Source organism: Parasteatoda tepidariorum, chromosome 5 (genome assembly GCF_043381705.1).
Source record: "Parasteatoda tepidariorum isolate YZ-2023 chromosome 5, CAS_Ptep_4.0, whole genome shotgun sequence".
Classification (NCBI taxonomy): Eukaryota; Metazoa; Arthropoda; class Arachnida; order Araneae; family Theridiidae; genus Parasteatoda; species Parasteatoda tepidariorum.
Window position 1 is genome coordinate 4,449,210 of NC_092208.1, and position 26,447 is coordinate 4,475,656.

Consider the following 26,447-nt stretch of genomic DNA (forward strand, 5'->3'; position numbering starts at 1 on the left):
GAGGATTCTAAAAACATCGTAGTAGTACTACTCTCATCCCATTCATGAGAAGAGCAAAAAATCACTCGTGCGGTTCTGAAACCGGTTCAACGAGTGAAAGAAAACTATCTTCCGTCGCTATTGAAAGAGGGAATTCAACTTCGGAAGGACAAAATGGGAAATTATCTTTTGGCATCGAATGACAAAATGAATCGTTTATAATAAATGGATCGATACGAAAATAGAAAAGCAATAAATATGTATAAGAATAAATAAAAATGTAAAATAAAACAAAGTATAATACAGCCAAACGATTTAAATTAAAAATAAAATGACAGCCAAACGATTTAAATTAAAAATAAAGTGACAGCCAAACGATTTAAATTAAAAATAAAATGACAGCCAAACGATTTAAATTAAAAAATAAAATGACTGCCATTAAAAAAGAAGCCAATAATATAAATATCGCATAAAGTTAAAATAAATTTAAGGAAATAGAGATAATACATTATAGGCTCATACTAGACAGTTTGCGAATCGAGATAAAGCCGCTTTATTTCGGATGAAACAATTTCCGCACCGCATGACTTGTAAGTCACTCCAATTGAAATAAATAAATAAAACGATCTGCTCGCATCGATCCCAACATCAATCCCCTTCTTTCTCTGATCGTGTTCTCGACCATGTGGTTTTTTCTAATTCTGAAATTTTTACAGGAATTATTCGGTAATAAGATTTGGCACAACTCATCAGTTATGCAATATAGTTTTTTAAAATTTTCTTAAAACTCTTTTTTTTAATTTTATTTTATAATCGTCGCCTAATGCAGCAAATTTCTTCTCTTCATGACATCGAAAAATAACTTTTTTAAAGTAAGAAATCAAGGAAATAAGCAAACTTTTAAGCCTTAAAATTCCAAATTAATCACCGCGTAAACATTCGAATCATTCAATCTGAATAAAAAGTGTAGCATTTCTATTTATTTTATGTATTTGCTAATTACAAATGTTTGAATATTCCACAAGGTTAGTCAATTTTGATTTTATTTTGCCCCCGATATTTAGCGAATATTTTCGGTCCCTATGAATTCGTTAATTCTGGGTTCGATTGTACATACAGGGTATCTGCTACATTTTAGATTTTAAAAATCCATGACTTTTCATCACTAATTACAATAATTTTTCATGACTTAACGAAGTTACTATTTTCTCCAACAATAAATTTAAGAAAGCATTATAACATGAATTGAAATGATAGGTATAACCAAAACTGTTATACACCGCATCTTCATATTTATAGATTTTAAATTTAAAAAACAGAGTAAAAAAGAAGCAATAAAATAGCTGAAAAAAATACAAAAGCAAATAATTTTTTTTTCAAGAGAAAGGAAAGAAACACTCCTGATTTTTCTCATTTCGGAATTGAAAAAAATTCGCCAATGACTGGCTGGCTTCAGCTAGAATTTTAAATTGATAAAATAAAAAATAATAATAAAAATTCCGTTTAAAAGATAATTCGTTCTAGAAATGATGTTTTTTCTTTCATTTTTGAAAGAACACCAACATTTTTTTTAAAGAACTGATAAAATTTTTTTTATATTTTAATAAAATATGACTATGAGTGGGGATTTTGTTACCAATTCAGATATTCGAAACACCATTAAATTGGGGGCGGGATGATATTCCATTTTAAAAATTAGATTTTTCAACTACCTAAATCCATGATTTTTTTTTTTAAAAAAATAGTTAAAGTCATAACATTTTTGATCAATACCGAAATTCACGACTTTCCAGGTGCGCAGATACCCTGTATACAAGAAACAGAAGAGAATTTGTACTTACGTGGTGCATTTGAGCGTACTCTAGGCCTATATTCATCCTGCCAAGCAGCCGATGTGAAATGTGGCTGTAAAGCCCCTAGTATTAGTAGGCAACCAGCCACTAAATAAGCTGGGGCTTGTAGGGCAGGTAATATAGACTGCCACCTTATTAATCCGTGCAGAGTTGTGCTGTGAGACATGACTTGTTGAAAGGGTGTGAGTGTTGAAGTGCACAAGTTTCCGAAGCCGATTGTGCGACAATGTGCAAGAATTCTTTTCAAAAGCTGAAGAAATTTTCAATAGATTTGGAATGTTTCACATTTGGAGGGGGGAGAGGGGGTTGTAAGCAGGGGTACCGGCTTCTGGTTTTAATTACAGTTGAGGAGTTGGTGGCGACTCCACCAAAACTCCCGTCGTCACTGAAAAAGAAAAAAAAATGCTCATTAGATATCTTGAAAACAATCAACATTCAAACACATAATTAACGTGATACAAATATTTAAAAATCGATGCACAGTGCGCAACGAAAAATGACCCTGACAGGGTGCGTAGCCGAATCTTTCAACAAAAAATAAGCACTATATACATTAACAAAATGCTAAATAATTTTCAAAGACTTTACATGATCATGATAAAATAATAAAATAACTGGTTTCTGACAAAGAATTCTTTTCTTGATTATATTGGCCACCATAAAAAGATAGAGAGATTTTTCATTTCGATTTCAAAGGGTGGAAAAATGAAGCCTGAAATGTAGAATATCTTGCAAAATGCCGCAGAATTGCACATGAGAGTGCAATAATCTCACAGAACCCAGTTTAGTAGATGCACATGCGGTCCAGCAACTATTTCATCAAACATGTAAAATGATTAGCGCTTCCATACGCTGCGGACAGACGGTACTCCGAAATGCATTGTGTTTGAATGAATTGTGAAAACGTTGAATAGGACAGTGTGAAAACCACGTTTTTGCTAATAGGTGGCGAAAATCGACATGGAAAGAAAAATAATAATTTCGAAAAGGAAAAATTAAGCACTTTTTAAAAACACGCAATATAAAATGCACCTTCAAGGACTTTTGAAAAACGAAAAGCGAAACGAAATCTTTAAAAGCGCTACGCACCATGCCTGAATATCTGACTTATGATCAGATTTTCAAGTACGGTAAGGACTCAATCTTAGTAGTTCAAGAGTGTGACTTTCACCATGTTAATTAATTTGTGAAAACGATATTTTAAGATATGAAATCAGACGACTTTTTAAAAAATTTGATTACTCAGGAACAATTCGCGCGATTTTGTTCTAATTTTGTATTTTGCTACAAAAAAAGTACATTTTTTTTAAATGTAATAATTTAAATATTTAAAATGATGTAAAAATTAGTGAACCTTACAATTCGACTATTATGAAAAACATTAAAAAAATAACAAGTAATAAATAAAAAAATATATTTTGCATGGAATTATACTTTAAGATGAATCAGTGATCTCCCTAAGCGTTTCCTTAAGGGCGGCCTTCACTGCCTGCCCTTTGATCCCAATAAATACTGATATTTTGCCCTTTTAGTAAAAATAAGTCGCCATCCCTTAAAAAAACTTTTTTTTATTCATATTTTATTTTTTAAAAAATTAATTCATCGTTTAAATAATAATTACAAAATGGTAAAATTATCTGTGTTGATAGGTTTAATGCAGATTAATATTACAAATATGTACTGCGTTAGGATTACTCACTGGTTAAATTAATGTAGTTACCGATTAAACTTTTCTCGGGGAATATTATAAAAGTGATTTTAAAAATATTTTTTGAAACAAATACCTTTCTTGTTAAAAAAAAAAAAAAACGCATCTTTAAATGTTTATGTTTATTTTCTCATAATTTTCAGTTTAAATTATAGAGAAAAGCCTTCAAGTTCTTTATGAATTAATCTTTTTTCTTTTATACTTTTTTCCAAAAAAAAAAAAAAAAAAAAAAAAAACCAANTTGTTGTTTATTTTTTAAAATTTAATTTTTTTAATTACAATTTTACAGTGTTTAGCATAATCTTGTATGTCTCTACAATTTAAAAACTCCCTGAAAAAGTTTTTTTTTGCAATAAGGGACCTTATTTGCACAAATTCATAAAAGCGGACCCTGTTTGAAAGAATGGGAGTAATTTTTTCACAATTTCACGAAAAACGGACCTTTCACAAAATGTCTGGACAGACCCCTGATGCCTTTATATATTTTTAAAAACTACAAATTTTTCCTAATGTTTTGATAATGAGAGAAAATTACTTTTTGAAATATAAACATAATGTATAACAAGAGGGTAATTTAAGAGTTTTTGAGAATAAACTTCAGATATAACATAATATTACACATTTTGATACATTTTTACTTAAGTAAGAGACCTTTTCTATTCCCAAGGAGGAATTCTGGATAAATGAATTTCATAATTGCGTAAAAAAATTTTTTTAATTGGCATAAATTTTTTTTCTTAAAATACACAAAAAATGTAGAGTTAACATTATCAATCTTTCAACCACTCTCCTGATCTAGCTATCGGGGTCATATTTTAGAGATTGCGGCTATTTCGAGATTCAGGAATCCGAATGCGTTGAGGAAAAGGTAAGTGTATTCAGAGAAAGTATATTCCGTAATTTAAAATATCGATCGTTTCGATCATTAGATCAAAAAGTATTCTAGGTGCTCGTCGCACTGTACAGAAAGAAATTTTTCTTTTCTTTTCTTTTTTTTTTTTAAAAAAAAAAGGATATTTATCAACACTTCATTTGTTATCCAGGGTGCGTAACCAGATTTGTCAATAAAAAATAAGCACCTTTTTAAGCACTCAAAAAATATTTTTAATCACTTTCCAAAAAATAAAAATAATATAATTAGGATCTGCGCAGTAGTAAAAATTGTTCTTTTCTATCGTTCTTCATAATTGATATATTAATATAATTTATCTCTTTTAAAGTTCATAATTTATATACATAAAATCAATGAAATTTAAAAACATTTTCAGAAAATTTACATAATCATGATAAAAGATAAAACTAGTTTCTGAAAATTGTGAAAATCTTGCATTTAGAACGACAATCGATACACGGCCAAGAAAAAAAAAAATCTTTTTAAAGCATTGAAAATTAAGCACTTTTTACAAATCCCGAATAAAAAAGCACCTCAAAGGGCTTTTAAAAAACATAAATCAAAAATAAGCACTTTTCAAAAACGCTACGCACCCTAATAGAATATAAAAATTGAAGTGGTCAGAATCGAATCAACTGATCATTCATGAATTATTTTTTAAATTGTTTGTTAAAGCGCCATCTATACGAGTATGGAGAATGTGTCCTTAGAGAAGTGCTCTGTGAGATGATCTCTGAGTGTATGTGTTGGCGAACACCACGTGAAGAGCGCTAATAAAATGAGCGTTTTATATACAGTCAAACCCCGCTATAATGAACCTTCAAAGGACCGAAATCTTGGTTCACTATAACCGGGAATTCACAACATCCGTTCCGCAAGAAATTTTAACTAATGGTTCCAAACTTCGTCCTTTTATTACACATTATTTAAATGAATGTCCAATAAAATGAAGAAGAAAAAAAAAAGACTGAAAAATAATACGTAGTAGCAAAAAATGTTTTATTTTTTATTTCTCTTCGTCTTGCGCACAAAAAAAAAAAAAAAAAAAANCAATCCTCAACATCAGATATGGAAACACTTCCCGACTCTCCGATAATTTTTCCTGAATTTATCCGCTTTTTAAACCTGTCTAACCAGCCATTCGATCTCATAAAAGTAGTATTACCAAATCGCTTAGCAAATTCATCGGCTTTGACTTGAAGCGTTTGTTCAGATACTGGAAGATTGCGGCTTCTTTGAATGCTGAACCAATTCGATAATGCTATTCAATAATGAAGCAAACGAGAAAAAATGCTTATTGCTACATTCCACGCAATACATGGTTTTAAAAATTGGTGTATTGGTGTGTATATGCATTTATTTTGAAGAGGACATTTCAAAATTATTCAACAAAAAAAAATGAAGAAAATAAATTAGTCCAAGGCAGAAAAAAGTTCATAATATACAACTCCTTTTTTTAGTTCACTATATCCACAAAAAATAAGATTATGAGCAGGGGTTTGTTTAGAAGAAATTTGGGTCCGTTAACGGACCCTTTACAAAATAATTTATCTCTTAATCGGACCCTTCACAAATTTGTTTATCTTCATTATTGTTTTGTCAATTGAATAAACCCTTCCCGGGGAAAAAAAGAAAACGGTTCGAAACGAACTAAGTTTTCCAAGTTTCCTTAAGTTAGTATTCCAAATGTAGTTTTCTAAGAAAATATTTCTACTTTTACAATCGTCGTGGTGCACATTCTTATTGATATTAAATGATAATTTTTTTTTGTAAATAAATAATTGATCAATTTATATTTATTCATAAAATTAATTAATAGAATATTATATAAATAAAAATTAATTTCTGGCAATTTCTTAAAATAAAATATTATAAATTCAAGAATTGTTTAAGTTTACTTAATGCGTAACACATTAAAGGTGATACATAATTAAGTTGTGTGATTTAAAATATGTCAATTGAAATTATTAAAAATGTGAGTGATTTTGTTTCCATTATTCGACCAAAATGAATATTCAGTGTTCAGCAGTATATAAGCTAAATACCAAATATTTGTAGGTTGCATCTCTAATTTAGTAGCAGCAATTGTTGAGCAGAATCTTGTACATATCTATTTACAATGATTTATCTGTTTGCAATGACAGGACCCTATTTGCACAAATTCACAAAAGCAGAACCCTGGTTGAAAGAATGTGACGGAACGCTTATTTTATATTCACAAATTATGAGTCGTTTTTTCACAATTTTACGAAAACGGGGCCTTTCACAAAATGCTAGGACAGACCTCTGATACGTGTGAAGCAAGGCACGGTGGCAAACATTTTTTTTTTTTTTTACTATATCCGGGAGTTCACTATAAACCGTGTTCACTATATCGGGGATTCACTTGATTTTTTTTTAAATTTTTTATTTTTAATTTGAGTGAACCGAGCGGATCAAAACAACGTTAACAAAATCAAAATTAGGAGACTTATCTTGCTAAAACCGAAGTGAAGTTTAACAACATTTCAGAAAAGTATTTGATCGCATACTGAAGGTGAAATTTTAAAGATGAAGGAGATCAAACATTGAACACAGTTCAATGAACACTGGGATCGATCAAGAGTTCAAAAATGAATCAAAATCGTTTAACGTCGATCATCCGTATCGCGCACAAAACAATGCTCCACACAAAACAAAAATATCTCCATGCGTATATAAAATTCAATCTTTCTCTCTCTAAGAGTGACTCAACCCACGCACTGGTCATCGAACGTGGTATATGTTCGAAACGTGACCGTCCGCTTCCGGACACAGAGATATATATCCAACAGATTTTGGACAATCGCCTGACCATAAAATATCGAAGCAGAGTCTGTTTAAAAGGATTATCATGAAGTTGCGTAGCTGAGGCGATTGTAGTGGCATGTTTTTATACTGGATTAAAAGGACATGGACTTAAGAAAATGCCGGTTGATGTTGTATGTATTAAACCTAAATTTGAGGGATCCTCGTTCAAAACTAAGTGTCGAAATTGCAGATAAATATTAGCTCACTGTATAAAAAGGTTAAAATTCCATTTATAGAAAGAATAATAATAATACAAATTCTTATCATAGAGGTTTTTTTTAAGAAAAAAAATTATACCTACGCAACATGAAAACTAATTCAAATTACTAATATTTCTAGGACCAACATTCTGCTGAATATTGTACTAAACTTCGTGGAAGACTTTTTATGGAACCTAACCCGAATTTGCGTTNATTTTTGCATTATATTTATATTTGTCCAAAATTTGCTTATTGTTAAATTTTTAAAAATTTCTATTGCTAAATTTTTGCTTCAAATCCCCATAATAATTCAGCAAGCTCATCTTACAGATTGATGTCCACGTTTTCAATTTGAGCAGAAAATGGCCCAATAATCCAATCAGGGATGTCAATGTTTTCCAAATGAACAGAACGCAGTTTAAAATCGTCGCTCAATTTTTGAAGATTACCTGTATATATTTCCAAGTCTTTTATTTCTAATTGTCACATATCTGAAAAATACTGATAATCCTTCGACCAATCGACCCTTCCTGTTCGGATCATCGACCCCCATTCGACCCTCTGGCTCAGATCGACCCCCGCTTATGTTAAATAGACCCCTGGGGGTCTATATAGACCACTTTGGCGACCTCTGCCCTAACCTATGATCAGTCTGCAACTGAGGATACTTTGTTAGCACTGTGGTCGGTAAGAGTCGGGAGTACAACTCGTATCGACCAGCTGTTGCTGAGATTCGAACCCGAGTCATTTCCTTATGAGGTGAGCGTTTTATCTCCAGCAGGGTGCGTAGCCAAATCTTTCAACAAGAAGTAAGCACCTTTTAAGTACTTTTTAAGCACTATATATACATTACAAAACGCAAAATAATTTTTAAACACTCTACACGATGATGATATAATAGTTAGTTTTTGATAAAGAACTTTCTTCTTGATAATATTAAAGACCATAAAATGACCGAGGGATTTTTCGGGTCGATTTCAGATGGTGGAAAATGAAGCCAGAAATTGAGAATATCTTGCAAAATGTAACGGAGTTGCACACGAGTGTTCAAGAATCTCACCGAATTCAGCTCAGTTGACGCACATGCGGACCCGCAAGTATTTTACCTAACAAGTAAAATGATTGGCGCTTTCATACGCTACAGAATAATGGTAGGCCGATTGAATTATAAAAACGTTGAATAGAACAATGTGAAAACCACGCTTTTGCATAATACGTGACGAAAATTGACAGGGTAAAGAAGAAAAATCTCATTTTCGAAAACAATTAAGTACTTTTTCACTCAATAAAAAAGCACATTTAAGAGATTTTAAAAAACGAAAATAAGCACCTTTAAGCACTTTTTAAAAGCATTAAGCACAATGTCCTGATCCATCACGACTCTTAAAGAATTTATTTACCAACTGAATATTAAAAAAAATTTCCATTAAAAAAATTACTGTATTAAAAATTAAACATAGAATGGTGATCGAGGTCAACTAAACATTAATAATTACCACAAATAAACAAAAGTGCAGTCGAGAGTGAGCTAGGAAGGATGCGCCTGCGAGACAGATGTTTATCGTCTGCAAGCCTGCATAAGGCAGAGCACGCGCAGATAACACGAGGCGCTGACATACGTCCTAATAAAATAAAAAAAACAGGGAGGGAGGGCAGGAACATCTGCCGCACGCGTCCTTTTTCCGGGGGCCTAGCTCCCGAAAGGGTGCTTTTTATTTCCGTCACCATATTGCAAATCGAATCGCGCTTTTGACTTCTTTTTCGAACACAGTGCACCCAATTCGGAAACGGTTCATCAAACGGGAGCTTCCGTCATTTCATAAAATACTGGAAACATTTTTTTAAAAAAAAATCCTTTTTTTGGCAATCAACGATGAATAGGGTTAACGAATGGCTTTATAACTCCTCATAATAGGACGCAGATGGTAGAGGTACATAAACAAGCCTAACTCGTTAGCCCTAGTTAGGGCTATTTCAGTCCGCCGACGTTCTTTTTTATTTATCGAATTCTCCTTCATCTAATGAATGGGGCGTTGCGAAGCTCATCATTAAAAATAACGATTTTGTAGGCAGCACAATTGCAAACGAAAAACCGCTAGTCGAAATTTTTTATACATCAATGATGTATGCACGATGTATCAATGATTTTATACATCAATGATGATGACTATGATTCTTAGTCGGTTAGAGGGGTATTCAAACTTAACGGAATTTTATTATCAGTAGGCTATTTGTAATTGTAAATTCAAAACCTGCTTTTTAGTAAGTTTGTGATTTGTTAATTAAGCAGTAATTAATAAATTTGATTATGTTATTTTAAGAATTCTTTATAAAAGTAGGTTTTACCATAAATTGTTACACAATATATTTTATTTTCTAACTGTCGTTGATATCCGACTGATGTGAATATCCGATCATTAGATCAAAAGTTATTCAGTGTTCCGCTTGGAGCACTGTACTGGCCCATTGAATAGTGGTAACTGCATTATTTTATTGCAATACATTTTTGAATAAAAGTACTAAAAAGCGCCATTTCTCCCTCGATCTAATAAAGTTTTACTCTTAGGAATAAAAAAAAAAACACACATACCTCCAAATTTCAAAATGGCAAACCTAAATTTAATCTCCACTATAGTAATCTAGGATTAACGTTTACGTTTCGATATTAAGAATTCCTCGACAATAAAAGAGAAATAATATTTAGGAATTGTTTGCGAAGAGAGTAGTTTTTACTGCTTGTTCCGAATACTTTCTTGAGAAGATTTGTCATTTATTTCGTAGGTGGCGCGATTCGATAATAAACAGCGTTGCCACTCAAATCTGAAAAAAAAAAATTCCCTGTGTTTTTCCCGCATATATTTATACACAATATATTAAGAGGAAACACAATAAATTCTGTGCTCCTGTGTGAGCTATACTGGACTAGCTTAATTTATTAGATTTAATTGCTGGAAAAACTTGAGAGAAAAATAAGGAACAGCAGAACATACTTTAATAATGCTACAAAAAATGAAGAAGTTTAATATTGCTGAAATATCATGCTCAAATATCCCATAGATTACGCTTTGAGTGGTCACCATTTCTTAGAAGACGAAATTAAGAAAAAATTCCCTGTATTTTTTCAGTTTCCCCAAAAAAAAATCAAAATTTCCTATCAAATTCCCTGTATTTTTCAGGTTTTCTCTGTGGAGTGGCAACCCTGATAACAGGGGTCTGTACAGATATTTTGTGAAAGGTCCGTTTTTGTAAAATTTTGAACAAATTACTCGTAATTTGTGAACATAAAATAAACTTTAAGTCATATTCTTTCAACCAGGGTCCGCTTCTGTGAATTGGTGCAAATAGGGTCCGTTATTGCAAAAAAACTTTTTCAAGGATTTTTTTAAATTGTTTGGACATACAGGACTATGCTTAAAAACTGTAAAATTATAATTAAAAAAATTAAATTTTAAAAAACAAACAGCAATTGCAGCTACTAAATTAGCCATGCAACATATAAATATTTGGTATTTAGCCTATACTGATGGACGCAGAATATTCATTTCGGACGAATAAAGGAAGAAGCGTCTACCGAAGACAAACTTTAGTTCGTTTACATCTGTCTTTCTCCCCCCCCCCTTCCTGGAAAGGGTTTATTCGATTAACAAAACAGTAATGAAGATAAGAAATTTGTGAAGGGTCCGTTTTTAAGTTAAAATATTTTGTGAAGGGTTCGATTTTATGAAAAGATATTTTGTGAAGGGTCCGTTAACGGACCCAAATTTCTTCTAAACAGACCCCTGGATAATGTGCTAAATATTTTACACATAAGGAATTAAAAGGGATTTTTCTAGTCATCAAAATAGAAAAACTGCATTATTTTCCAGTTATGATGCACATTAAATATAATTGAAATGTCCCAGTTCGTGAAGAAAGAATCAAAATTCCCTGCATTTTCTCTGTTATTTCAGATGATTTTTAAATTTCCTGTATTTTCCAGGTTTTCCCTATTCTCCCTCAGGAATGGTAACAGAGTTGAAGTATTATTACCAGAAAACAAGATGTTGAGGAAGTAAATAATGGTATCAAACCTTTAAAATCATTCCATACAACACAATAACTATTTTTAAAATAAAATTTATTTCAAACTCTTTTCATCAGATGAAATGTTTTAATAGATTTTACCATCATAATCGAAATGAAGATGGGTACTTTGGACGCAAGAAAATTCTACTATGTACTTATTTAAAATGGAAGAGCACAAAAAAAAAAAAAAAAAAAANAAAAAAAAAAAAAAAATATTTAAATAAAAAAAAAATATAAAATAAATAAAAGTTACACACACGATACCTAAAGATGCAAGAATTTTAAATTATCCCGTGATTTTTAGAAGTCTACATGTTACTGTGAATGACCGAAATTGGTGGTTGTTGACCTCTACCGGTGAATGTTGACAATCACATAGTCGTTTTGGTAAATGTCCGAAATACATAGTAGGTCTAGTTAAATGCCACAGGACGGCGTGCCCTAAATAAATGTTTTATAAAGGTCAAGTGCCACTGCCCAGTATGCATTTAAGCGGTACTCCGAACACTGATGTTTCTCCTTAATCTATCCTCAGCAGATATTAAAATATCGAATAAATATAATATCGAAGAAAACATTCTCTTGATTTCGGTAAATCACGGTAGCATACTACATAATACTTTCATATCAGGGTGCGTAAGTACCTTTTAAGCACTCAAAAAAATTTTTTAATCACTTTACAAAAAAAAAAAAAAAAAAAAAAAAAAAAAAAAAGAGAGAGAGAGGAAAAAGAAAATCATATTTAGAATCTGCAGGAATAAAAATCATCTTTTTCTACCGTTTTAAGATTTTAATTTTTAACCATAAAATCAACAAAATTCAAAAACCTTTTCAAAAACTTTACATTATTATGATAAAATAACTAGTTTCTGATTTAAAAAAAATTTAAAAAAAAAAAAAAAAAAAACTGCAGAGAAAATAATTGTGAAAATTATGCATTTTTTGTTATTTAGAGCGACAATCGACATGGCAAAGAAATAAAAAATCTCTTTGTAAAAGTTATAAAATTAAGCACTTTTTACAAACCTCGAATAAAAAAAAAGCACCTTAAGGGCTTTTAAAAAACGTAATTCACCTTTAATCATTTTATAAAAACGTTACGCACTCTGCAATATCGAATAAGTATAATAATGAATAAATTAATATCAAATCGGATTATAACGAAGATCCCGAACATTCGCCTTGACATTCACCGGTGAAAGACGACATTCTCTTGATTTCAGTTTCACGGTAACATACACACATACTACATAATACTGTTACATGTATATGATATTAATATCATGAATTTACTATTCAATAAATAAAATCTAAAGAAAAAAAAACGCAACACTTAGATAATTTCATATTTTATTACAGTGCGATAAAATTAAATGGATTACTTGGAATGGATTCTAGCTATTGGTACCTAGCTATTTTAAATTTCAACCAATAAAACTTTTACTTTTTTAGTTTTCTAGACAAGATTAAGTTTTAGTATAGCTTGTTAGGAATGATATTTTTCTACTGTTTCATCCAATTGTTTTTATTGATTGCTTTTTTAAAAAAAATTTTATGTAGGAAAAAAATTATCGTTTAAACCACAATATTTTTTATTAGTCAACTGTAATCTTGGCAGGAATAAGAAAGGATCAATCGTAATGGTTCGCACCTCTGTAAAAACAGCAAATTACTTCCAACTGGTAAAAAAAAAAGACAAGAAACAATTAAATAGCAACGCATATATACACGTGTAGAATCCATTCTCTATGCGCCGCCTTCTTGAAATTAAACCTTCTTGAACAAGTATCACTCATTTCAAAACAAAGTTTGTTTATTTACCTCTAACCTTGCGATAACCTCTAGCCTTGAATCTAAGTGGACAGAATGAGAGCGAGAGAACAAGGCTTCCTTGGCAAAGAAGACCGTCGATTGGTCAGAAAGAGAGCGGTCATTTTCAGTTAGAAAATATCGAATACGGCTTAAAAGAGGAGGCGATACCGAGGAAGAAAACTTTTCTTCGCAAATTCTCTTTCATAATTAATTTTAGTCGTGATGGCTCAGGAGATGAGCATTCGTCTTCCAATGAGGTGAACCGGGTTCGAATCCCAGCGATGGCTGTTCGTTACGCATCCGGCTTACACTGACCAAAGTGCTGACGTGAAATATCCTCAGTGGTAGACGGTTCATGGGTTAGAGTCCCCTTGCCGTTAGGATAACCGTAGGAGGTTCTTGTGGTCTTTCTCTCCATGTAACGCAAATGCGGGTTATTTTCATCTAAAAGTCCTCCACGAAGGCAAATTTCACTCCATACTTGATCGAGGAGTTCCCTTGTCTTCTGGAACGGGTTTAGAATGACAAGGCTACGAAGTTGAACATTAGTAATCGTTAACCCAAAAATTGGGTCGGCTGTTCAATGACGGTTATAAAAAAAATAAGTAAATAAACCTTGAGTAAGGGTCGGGATAGCCTGGTTGATAGGGCCCATGTCCAAGGAGGCGTGGGTTCGATCCCAGGCTGGCCGAAGACTCCACGTATCGTAAACGGTGAACGGCACGTTAAATCTGTCGAACCACAAAGTCCTCCATGTTCCCATAACAAATCAATACCTCTGGGGGGCAATGATCCAGGAGTTTCCTTGTCTTCTGGATGGATTCAGAATGACAAGGTTTACTGAGTTGAACATTAGTAGTCGTAAACCCAAAAATTGTGTCGGCTGTTCAACGACGTTTATAAAAAAAGAAGAAAAAAAACTTGAGTAAGCCATTGAAGTTTCAAATACTGAAAAGAAAAGTTTAAAACATACAAATGAAAATAAATTGTGAGAAGATAATTTAGGATTACGCAACGGAAAAGTTCTCTTCTGATAATTTGTTTGCATTTTAATATTTTAAGTAGCAATTGAAATTTCATTACATACTCTAGGCTTGCCTGAACTTTTTTCTTTCTTTTACTGAACACTGGCCCTGCGACAGTCCGGGGAAGACCCCATCTCTTTATGGTTGAACAGTTAAACGAGGACTCTTCGACAGCTAAATAAAGTAGTGATCACCCACTCGTTCACTGAGCTACTGGGAACCGTAAGTTGCGAGCAGCCCAGTGCTAGACAATTTTTGTAGAGGAAAGAAAATTTTAGAGAAAAAAAGAGTTGCCTCAATAGCAACATTCTTGCATCAGTCAAAAGTGACTCAATGTTAAAAAAATAATTATAAATGTAGCGGTCATGTAGTGAAACGATCAAAACAGATTTCCATGCAATTAAATTTGAGGGAAGGCAAAACTTCGGAGTGACTCACATCAACCGAAGCATACTCATTAAATACGTTGACTCAGTTAATTGTTGATGACTTTATTGTGGCATTATGTCCTTCCAAACATAAAGCGTCACCCAAAATATCAACCGCCACTTCGAAACCTGCCACTTGGGAGGGTTAGGAAAATCATTCTAGTTAGGTCGAGAATCTAAACCGAATTTTAGAAGTTGAGCAAAGAATAACATTACAAAGATGGGCTCGCAGTTATCGTCTGTACAAATTTTACATTAAAAAGAAAGAAAACAAGCCCAAAATGTCTCAATAATTTTGAAAGTGAAATTGTTTTCATCGGAATAGAATACATTTTTAGTAACTAAATTTGTTTGCTAAAATAACAAAACAAGGTTTAAAACAATACTAAATAATACCCCACATTAAATTCAACGACGTTACCAAAATATCCATCATTTTAAAAACTCGTTAAGTTAGTTTATTAAGTTAAATAGAATCTGAGATTTAAGCAAAACGATTTTAAAGAATTTCAAATGGAATAGCAGACGAAAAGCAAAGAATAATAATAACTTAACGAAAATGGGAGAGCAGTTACTGTTCAAATCTGTACAAATTTTACACTAAAAAAAAAAGGAAACAAGCCCAAAATGTCTCAATAACTTTGAAAGTGGAATAGTGGTGAAAGTGCATCGTACATAAAAAATTATTAGTAAAACCCCATTATAAAGCGATAAGTGGAAATTCCAATCTCTTTTTTTTTCACTTATAAAATTTAATACAAAAATGAACAAATAAAAAAAACTGAATCTTGACGACGGTAGACATTTAAAGTGGATTCATTCACTTTCCTCTTTCAACGATTTCGTTCCAAATTTTAAACGCTACAACGAAGTTGACACACTGAAATGACTAACCACTCTTAAATACGAGAAAAAAAAAATTCGTTATAATGAAATAGCCTTGAATGACAACATTGAAACGAATGTACCTACAAAACAAATTCAATTTTTTTTTAATGTAAAATGTTGACCACTGTCTTTTAAACCATTAAAAAGAAAAATATACCGAATGTTTTGACAGGGTAAGTAGCCAAATCTTTCGACAAAAAATAAGCACCTTTTTTTTCTAGTACTTTTTAAGCATCCGAAAATATTTTTAAGCGCTATATGCATTAACAGAAAAAATTTTTGTTCAAAGACTTTACATGATCATAATAAAATAACTAGTTTCTGACAAAAATCCCCCCTCTTTTCTTGATTATATGAGCCATTATAAAATGATCGTGAGATTTTTCGGTTCGATATCAGGGGATGGAAAATGAAGCTTGAAATGGAGAATTGCTCGCAAAATGCAGCAGAGTTGTACATGAGAGCGATTTAATCTCATCGAACCCAACTCAGTAGACGCACATGCGGGCTGGCAAGTATTTCATCAAACTTGTAAAATGATTGGTGCTTTCATACTCTATGGACAGTCGGTGTACGCCGAAATAGATTGTGGTTGACCGAATTGTGAAAAGCACGCTCTTGCATATTACGTGACGAAAATCAACATGGTAAAGAAAAAAATCTAATTTTCGAAAATGGAAAACCATTTACAAAGCACTTTTACGCAAGCACTTTTTAACACACCCCATGAAAAAAGCACCTTTCAAGGCTTTTAAAAAAACGAAAATAAGCACTTTTTAAAAGCGCTACGCACCATGTTCGAATTAAGGTATCCGTCTAGTTTCGATAACTTTTTTTTAATATTAATATATATATAAAAAAAAAAAACTAGTATATATGTTTTATTGTGTGAAAATCTTGTAAAACTAAAAAAAGATATTAATTAATTTTATTTTTTAAAATGGTCACTTTTAGGTAACAAAAAAAAGGCATTATTTTTCATATACGATAAACAATACAAAAAAAAATGTCCAATTTATCTAAAAGGTTATCAACTATGTTTTGAACAATTATCTTAAAAGCAAGTGTATATACTGAGTTAGGGAACAAATTAGTAAGAAAGAGCAAAAAAAAAAAAATTCCGCACGTGCCATTGCGAAAAAAAATGCATAAAAAATGCAATTCTACTTTTTTCTCTTAGTCTGCAGTTCAAAACATGTGTGCTATAAGACATTCATGAAAAATTGCAGATATTTATTTTAGAAACAATATGAGATATTAAGGTGGTGCGAAAAAACCTGATTTTGAGATAAACGCATTTAAAGACTTAAAATCACTAGCTTATCCACTGCTATCACCTTGCACTTAAACTGCACTTATCTTTGTAAATAATTGGTGAACAAACAAAAGTAAAGTATTTTTAGAAAGCTGTGGCAACAGGAATTCTAAATTTATAATTATCTCAATATTGTCCAAAATCACGTTTTTGTAGTATGTGATAATGAAACGTACTTGTTCAACATTTTTAGAAGCCAATGCCTCCAAAAAGCCATCGTTTCGTTTTAATGAAGTAGTATTCTTAATATAAATATTAGCATTTTTACTATGAAATATTTTTAGTTTAATATTCACTAAAAATAAATAAGTAAGGTTGCAAAGCATTTTTAAAAGTAAAGGTTTTTATTTTGGGGGTCAGAAAGGCGAATCAGTCGAGGAATATTTATTCAGAGAATATGCGTTTTTGTGTCTGATTTCGTAACTTAAAATATTGTCTTCACTAACTAATTAAAATAATTGAAGTGACCCTTTCTTAGGTCGAAGCCAAGAAAGTTAAGATCCGATCATTAGATGAAAAGTAATTTAGGGAAATCCACTTTCAATCCGTTTGGTATACGAAACATGTATAAGGGGGCAAGGGGGACCTAGGTGCTTATCCAAATCTTTCAACAAAAATAAGTACTTTTTAAGCACAAATTTTCGGTATTTAGCCTATACTGCTCAACACAGAATATTCATTTCGGACGAATAATGGAAACAAAATCACTCACATTATTAATAATTTCAATTGGCATATTTTAAATTATACAACTTAGTAATGTATCACTTTTAATGTGTTACGCATTAAGTAAATTTAAACAATTCTTAAATTTACGATATTTTATTTAAAAAATTGCCAGAAATTAATTTTTATTTACATAATATTCTATTGATTAATTTTATGAATAAATATAAATTGATCAATTATTTATTAACAAAACAAAATTATGATTTAATATTAATAAGAATGCGCACACGATGTTTGCTAAAGTAGAAATATTTTCTTAGAATACTAAATTTGGAATTTATGCTTACGGAAACTTAGTTTGTTAAAAAAATTTTTTTTTTCTTCAGCCATATAGTTTTACTTTACAACGTTAATATTCTGATTTTCCAAAAGAAACTGTAGTGTATAAGTTGAACCAGAGTTCTTTGTAGGAATAAAAAAGAACAGGGTGCATAATAATTTATCAAAATGTGTAATATCACGTAATAACTGAATTTGATCCTTCACAGTTTTTAAATTACCTTCTTAAACTATATTATCAGGGGTCTGTCCAGACATTTTGTGAAAGGTCCGTTTTTGATAAATTGTGAAAAAATGACTCGTAATTTGTGAATATAAAATAAACGTTAAGTCACATTCTTTCGACCAGGGTCCGCTTTTGTGAACTTGTGCAAATAGGGTCCGTTATTGTAAAACAACTTTTTCAAGAAGTTTTAAAATTGTAAAGACACATAAGATTATGCTCATCAGAGTAAAATTATAATTTAAAAAATTATATTTTAAGAAATAAACAGCAATTGCAGCTACTAAATTAGCGATGCAACATACAAATATTTGGTATTTAGCCTATACTGCTGAACGCAGAATATTAATTTCGGACGAATAAAGGAAGAAGCGTCTGCCGAAGACAANATGACAACAAAATGATCACGTTGTGAGCCAAATGGCTTTAAATTACACCGGAAACAATAACCTGGAAGTATAGGCGGTATGGAGCTTGCAGCGTTCCCTAGTGTATAAAACACCATCCATTACCATGTAAGCTACAATCAACAACTCATCGTAAAGTTATTTATGCCTGTAATTGCTCCCAAGCAACTATCAGTCAAATATTTATTCATATGTGGGAATTTCAAATGAACTAATTTGTTTTAACAGAAAGCCATGGCTGAATCAGAGCCAAATTGTACTCTTAATAATTCTCACGATCATTTTTGCGATGTGAATGAACGCCCTGTTGAGGATATATCATTAGAATTTTTCTATAAACCTCATACGATCACACTCTTAAGTGGGGCTTTTATTGCTGTGTTAGTGTCGATTTCTTTACGGTAAGTTATTATTTTTTAAATTTTATATTTAAAAGACTGAATTACATTTTTTATCGACTACTAAATTCTCAACTAACATTGATCTTGAGAAAATTAGAGGTCTTAAGTATTCCGAAAAATGTATTTTTAGTTTAGTTTTGATATTGTCAGGTATCAAGGTATCTTTCTGAATAACTTTCCTTCTATACCTATCTGTGTTTTCGGGACAAGGATTTTTAAAAATCACGAAATTTATTAATGTAAACCATTAAGAATAATAATGACTAAGTAAATATTTGTAATATAGTAATTAAACCTATAAACAAAGATAATTTGTTTGAGTAATTATCATTAATAGTTAACTTCTCTTAAAAATGGAATATCAATAAAAAGTTATAGTGCTTTTCAAGGAATGGAGGCTTACTTTTACAAAAAGGGTGCATTTACAGGGATCAAAGGGCAGACAGGGAGGGGCCGCCCTTCAAAAAACGCTTACTGAAATAGCCAACCGCATTTTAGATTATAAAACAATGGCTAAACGTATGCCGATCTTGAACTTAAAAGCCATTTTTAAAACAAGGTAACTAAAATTGATCTACAAATATGGAGCAAGGTCAGCTTTTTTACATAAATCTTTAGAAAGAGGAAAAAATTTAATGTTTCTATTACACCATCAGGACATGTCAGAAGAAGGGGGAAGAAGAGGGGGTTGTCACGTGACGACTGACAGAAACTGCTGTTACTTCATACAATGACCGGTCTATTGTTCTTAAAAAGAGGAAAGATAAAAACACCCTTATGCACGCCCCTTACACTGAGCACATTTAGACTGATTAAACAGAAGCAAATAGATTGTTCATTTAGTACTAATAAAGTTTTTTTCTTTCTTTCTTTTTGTGATTCAATAGTCTGCGACAAAACTATCTAGCACTAATATCTTTCTACAAGATATCAGACCTGGCTTTCTGTCACAATATTCCTGATTTGAGAGAATTCAAATCATCCTATTATCTACTACAGTGTTTCCCAAACTTATGACTTCTGTGTACCCTCTCTAAATTTTTCGTAACGCTGTGTACCACTAATAAAAAAATGAATGTATTTTTTCCTATCAAAAATTTTTACAAAAGTTAAAAACCACAACTGGCTGTTGACACCACTAATTATTAACTGCTAACTCTGCAAAAAAATAGCCAATAGAAAATAATATCAATTTTCATGGTTAGCTTTGTTTTTAAAATTTTTTTTTTGAAATTTTCGTTTGTTATCGCATAAGAACGTGTACCCCCGCTAAACTATTCTCGTATCCCTGGGGGTACGCGCACCCCACTTTGGGAAACACTGATCCACTAGATATGACTACAGTCCTTAAAATAATTGAAAGATTTGGACTCTTCGATCTAATATCTCTTTATTTTAATTAATAGTTTATCCAGAAAATTACTTTTGAACACTACTATTACTTTTTCAAAATTACTTTTTAATGGTAAGATGCACAATCACCGTATTTTCATTTAGAAAAATATTAAAACCACAATTGATTAATGATGTGAACTCTGTTGCGAATTTTAAATAAATAAATATTGGCAGGAAGGAATATTAACTAATTGATACTCGTTCAAGTTTCTTAACTATTTATCTCAAAAACTGTTATGAGTTGCTCAGTACTCTATTTAATAGATTTCTACTGGAAAAATTGTTATAACTTATTAACTCCGGTATTAAAAATAGTCTGTTATAATTACTTTTGCAATAAAATTTACCAATCTGAAAAATTCTAAACATAAAGCGAAAAAGTTGCAGACACTTTCTCCAACTATGCAGATACTTCCTTAATATTTTTGTGATATAAAAAAAAAGTATCCCCCCCCCCAAAAAAAAAAAAAATTGCAGAGGAAAGAAAAATAAAATAAAGAGCAGACGACACAGGGTAATCAAAATTTATGCAAGGTAAAAGAAGGTTGTTTAGTTGTATGAATGCTGGCACTGAAAAGAAAAGATAAAACAGCTAATTTAGCCCATATATTGTGATTCCACCGTTAGCGGACGAGCAAACAACTGGACACAATCATAGCTTTACAACGAAAACAAACAACTATGGTAACAGTAGAAAATCTTTTAAAGTAATTCCGTTTGATAATAAAAAATGAAACACAGTTGCCGAAGTTTAACACGAAAAGTTAAATATGGATTTCGTGATGAAGAATCACAGGAGCAAAATCATTATTACTTAAACCTTAATATGATAATAATTACTTAACACTTAACTTAGCAACACTTTAGAAATACAACACAGAACAACATACCATAAATGGCCTTAAGGTATGTTTAATGTAAATATGAATGCAGTTCTTTAATTTCATTTTTCTTTAGACTATATATTTATATTAATCTTCCCCTAAAGTTCTTATTGTAAATGTGCATGTACATATTGTTTTGCCAGTAATAAATAAATATGTTAAATGTTTTTTGTCGTTTTTTCACTGTAATAAAAGCATTCCGTACTTAAAAATTATTATGAGCCAGCAGATACTAAATTTTTCTTATCTTTCCTAGCAACAATTTTACATAGGCCCCAGTAGGGCTCAACATATGAACATGCACCAGGGAACCAATATTGAGATGTTTAGATTTTTTAATATTGGTCCTATATTGCTCTATATACGATCAATATAAGGTCTATATTGGCTGAATAATGAATATAAAATATCGGGTGAATCCTCTATATAGGGCTGATATTGGTTTTAAAATATATAGGTAAATCAAACAATTCTTAACAAAGGTTCGTAAATATTGGTCCAATAAGCGACCATGACAATAGGGATATAAGGAAACTTAGACAAGCACTTAATTTCCATCATTGCTTTTGAATGTAACAAGCAAAATGTCGTACAAAAATTTAATAATGTAATGAAACAAAAAATTTATTTGCTCGAAAAGTATTGTATTTAACTCATTTTAAAATTATCAGAAAATGGGCTTTTAGTTTATTCAACACATTATCAGTTCATTTTCCACAAGCCATTTAGTTACATGCATATTTTTCATTGGAAAGCTATGATATCTAAATATATAAAATTATATAATTATATTTATTCAAAAAGATGCAGATCGCCATTAGTATTTATACTTAAAAGTGGAAAATCTTTATGAGAAAATTAAATATTATTTTATTTGGTTCCATTCAAACAAACTACTTATCGTAACTGCCAACATGGATAGAAAAAAATCCAGTAGATTGTAAGAAATAGTATAAATTCCATGATAATTGTTGCAAAATATACTAAAATATTTTAAACAAAAGGAATTTTACAGACATAAAATAAAAAAACTGCAATATTTTCCAGTTTTGTAAGACATTAAATCTCACTTAAAATGCTATGTATTACATTCACTCACAATCTCGAATATTAAATGGCATTTCATTTAACAAATGTAGTTAAAATATATTTTTAATTACTTTATAAAGAGAGTTATGAATGAAAATAAACAGAACATTTTAGATACTTTATTTAAGACAACTTTATTTAAATATTCTAGCAAGCGAGCAGTAATCTGTTGGAAAATTCTATTTCAATAGGGATTTTTTTTTAATTTATGAAACTTACTAAATTTTAGTGAATTTTCTAAAATGTACTAAAATTAGAAGAATTTTAAATCAAACCAGCAGACCAAGAGAAACTGGCAAAAATCCAGTGATCTACTGGAAAATCCCAGTAGAGTTGACAGCTAAGTATTTATGTAAGTAGCAATAAAAAAATATTTTAACAACCAAGCTCGGTTGAATATAAAACAAAAAAAAAAAAAAAATTGGATCAAACTGGCTAACCCCGAGATCAAAAATCATGTTTTAGTAATACTTTATTTAAATTTTCTAGCAAGCTTAAGCATACTTCTAGCATACGCTACATTATGTATTAGTAATACTTCATTCAAATATTCCATCAAGCAAGCAATAATCTGTAAGAAAATTCTATTTCAATAGGGATTTCTTTTTTAGGAAACTTACTCAATTTTAGGGAATTTTCTCAAATATATTAAAATCAGGAGAATTTTAATTAAACCAGTAGACCAGGAGACACTGGCAAAAATCCAGTAGAGTTGGCTGCTATGTATATATGTAAATAATAAAAAAAGCCAACATCCAGGCACGGTTTAATATAAAAAAAAATTGGATCAAACTGACGAACCNATTGGATCAAACTGACAAACCCCGAGATCAAAAATATTGCACTGCGGCGAACACGGTCTATTTATAAATGGTAACCTAAAATATTAAATCTATTATTACAAGACTATTAATCATTCTGAGTGAATCAAGTCTTTGTTGGCCTAGCAACAATAAAAATAGAATCCACGATCACAACAATTCTCAGGCAAACACACCAGGCTTAATTGCCAAATCTGATTTTTCAAACAGCGTTTTGATGAACAACCTTACATCAAATATACATTGACAACCAAAATACCACGTTTTTCATATATTTTTATGAGAAAATTAATATATTTAAAAAAAACATCAATAAAATATTTCTTATCCTTACTAATACTATCATTTTAAATTGTAGACTTAATAACAATATTTAGCCCAAATTTATTGGAGTTTCGGCATTATATTATGAATCATTAGTCGTTTGACCTTCAGTGTAGCAAACTACGCGTAGTTCAGGAAAATGTACAAAATTAGTAAATAAAATCGCTATTTATTTTTATTATTAACAAACACAGCGACTCGATTTAAATAAAATGTTATATCATTTCAAAATGAAATGATCGGAAAACGCACATATTCAAGTAACCGATAAAACAAACATATTAAATCGAGTCATAATAAACGACAACGGGTAAATATCAGTGTCTCCGATTTGATTAAAAAATATAATCTAAATGAATAATAAAAACAAACTTAACCATGAACTTACTTTTGCCTTCTTTTGTATCTAAGAAAATCCAAGATAAAATACGTTTCCGATAAGCACTGGAAATACTAGCTTAAAGCAAACACCATAAGAAATTGCACAGTATCTTCTCCTAGTAATCCCCTTTGGAGATACGCCAAATTTTCACACTACACTCGCATTTTAAGAACGCCACTGATTTCGAACACAATTTCAACGCGAAAATCACGAATTACGATCTTAGATGCATAATCCACTGATTATAAAAGATTCTTAAGGTGCAACCAGGAATTTTTAACAACGATTTTGTCAACGCCACATTACATACGCTACAAGCTCAAAAACAGTAATAATAAAACAACCCAATGGATTCATACAAGACCCCGTGCTCATTGGTCGATATTTTCGATCACGTGGTAGCTAACTTTCAGCTGCAGTAGTGTCATCTACTGGGAAAAATCAAAACTAGTCAGAGTAATAAGTAATGGATGGGAGTTCTTCATTATGACTAAAAAATAAGTCGCATTTTTAAAGAAAAAAAAAAGGGGGGGGGGGGTTTTCTTATATTTCTTTGGTATTAATATTTTTTACGGTCAATTGTTACAAATTGATTTTAATTATTTACTCTTTTTTTTAAAGCTATCATATATTTGTTCAATAAAAGAAAAAACGATTCAAGTATTTACATTTACTTAACTTTAATATTTTTCAGCAAAACTTTAATATTTTTCAACATATGTTAATCATCATAATTCATGAAATTATTGATTATAATAATTTTATAACATGTTAAAGATCAATAATGATAATTATTAATCCATAGAAATAAGTGCAACGATCAATTCAATGATGAATGCAATGATTTATACAAGTTAAGTATGATCAAAGTCAGAGCGCAATATTATTATTAGTTATTAGTAAAGTCGGATCACATTATAGGAGTTTCTTTTAATANCAAAATCCGGGTTCTAGTTATTAGTAAAGTCGGATCACTTTATAGGAGTTTCTTTTAATAAATAATTAAATGACTAAAATCAAAGGATACAAGCGCAATGCAATCAATAAAAGACATAAAATTATACCAAATAATATTAACAATTTTCCTTTTCTTCTTGCCTATCCAAAATTCCATAAAAAAAAAAACCTAAATAAATTCAGAATAAATTCGTAATTAATTCGTAATCATTAAATAAATTCGTAATCATTAAATAAATTCGTAATTAATTGATTCGTAATCTTTAAATAAATGTGATTGATATTTAATGACTGTCATTATTACCTAATGTACAGTAATTTTAGACAGTCATTGTTTGCAATATTGTTCTTCTTCTCCAAGAATATAGATTCTTTAAATCATTTGATGACCTTCCTGCAAATTTCTCCTTTTTCAGATTTAATTGATAATCTTTTATTAATTTTGATGATTCTGAAATTTTAGCTAAGGAATATTATATATAACCTAGCTACAACAATATTTTGGGGACCAAAAAATTCTATTGTTGTAGAGGAATATATTGATATATCAAGGGCCTACATAATTTGGGGACACAATAAGTTTTTTTTAAAATTATTATGTTATATATGTATTAACTATAAATGTATTTATATATTATGCAGAAAATTTATTTGCAGAGTGGCTATCATGGTTAAATATTTAAAAATAATTGAAATAAATTCAGAAAGTAAAATCGTAAACATAGCTAAAAACCATTTTTATTGAAAATAATTTGATATTTTTGTTCATTCGTTATTTTGGTGCTCTACCCTCCCTCTACGGAAAAAAAAAATTCTCTTTTAGGTGTTAATGTGATGCGTGTGGTCATTTGTGACTCATGGTCAGCTTTTAACATGAAGGAAATGAAATCAGATAGGAATGTTACAACTGTGACTTCTAAAAGAGATAAGGGAGGTAATTCTAAGAATGGAAGCTCTTGGGGTGGTCAGTGGGGAGTCTCCTCTTGTAAGAAAGGAGGGGGAAAATGGCAAAAGTTGATAAAATAAGTATTTTTTTTTATTATTTGAAAACCAATAATAAATGGAGAAAAAAAGGTTGAAATTTGGAAAAAAAAATCCTTTTACAGAGATTTAGAGTGATTCATATAATGTCGTAATATTGAGAGGAGCATGACATTAATTCATATGCAAGTTCGTCGGGACCACAAAACATTATAGTAATAAAGGGAATTTTTGTTGTATTGGATATCGTAGTAGCTAGAGTTTACTGTATATATATATAATAAGTAAATAAATACAAGAAAACACGAAGAAAGTTAAGAAAATTTGCGCTTTTGTTTTCATATTTTGCAATCTGGCAATCTTTCTGCGAAAACATTTTTAAATCATTCTTGAAAAATTTTCGTCCATGTAAGTTGATCTAATTTCGCTACTCGCTTTACAGTCCATGTTTTACTGTTTTTTCTTTTTATTTTATTTTATTTTCTGTTTTTATATGTTATTTTTACTTATTTTTACTTTTTGTGTTCTATTTTATTTGTTGTAATTTTTAAAAAAAAAATTTTGAGTGATCCCTCACACTA

General features: G+C 30.7%; 1 protein-coding gene across 12 annotated transcripts in view; it reads right to left on the reverse strand.

Moving 5' to 3' along the window:
* Window positions 1–26,447, reverse strand: part of LOC107456505 (semaphorin-1A) — a 185,194-nt gene that overhangs the window by 112,528 nt on the left and 46,219 nt on the right. For 8 of the 12 annotated variants that reach the window (XM_043048678.2, XM_043048675.2, XM_043048677.2 and 5 more), the window contains exons 1-2: window positions 23,935–24,308; window positions 1,821–2,217 (exon numbers count right to left, since the gene is read on the reverse strand). In XM_043048678.2, the coding sequence (XP_042904612.1) occupies window positions 1,821–1,998 (178 nt within the window). In that variant the 5' untranslated portion in view covers window positions 1,999–2,217; window positions 23,935–24,308. Of the gene's footprint in view, window positions 1–1,820; window positions 2,218–23,934; window positions 24,309–26,447 lie in introns of those variants that run through there. The other 4 variants (XM_071180937.1, XM_071180934.1, XM_043048674.2 and 1 more) reach the window with 1 other exon arrangement.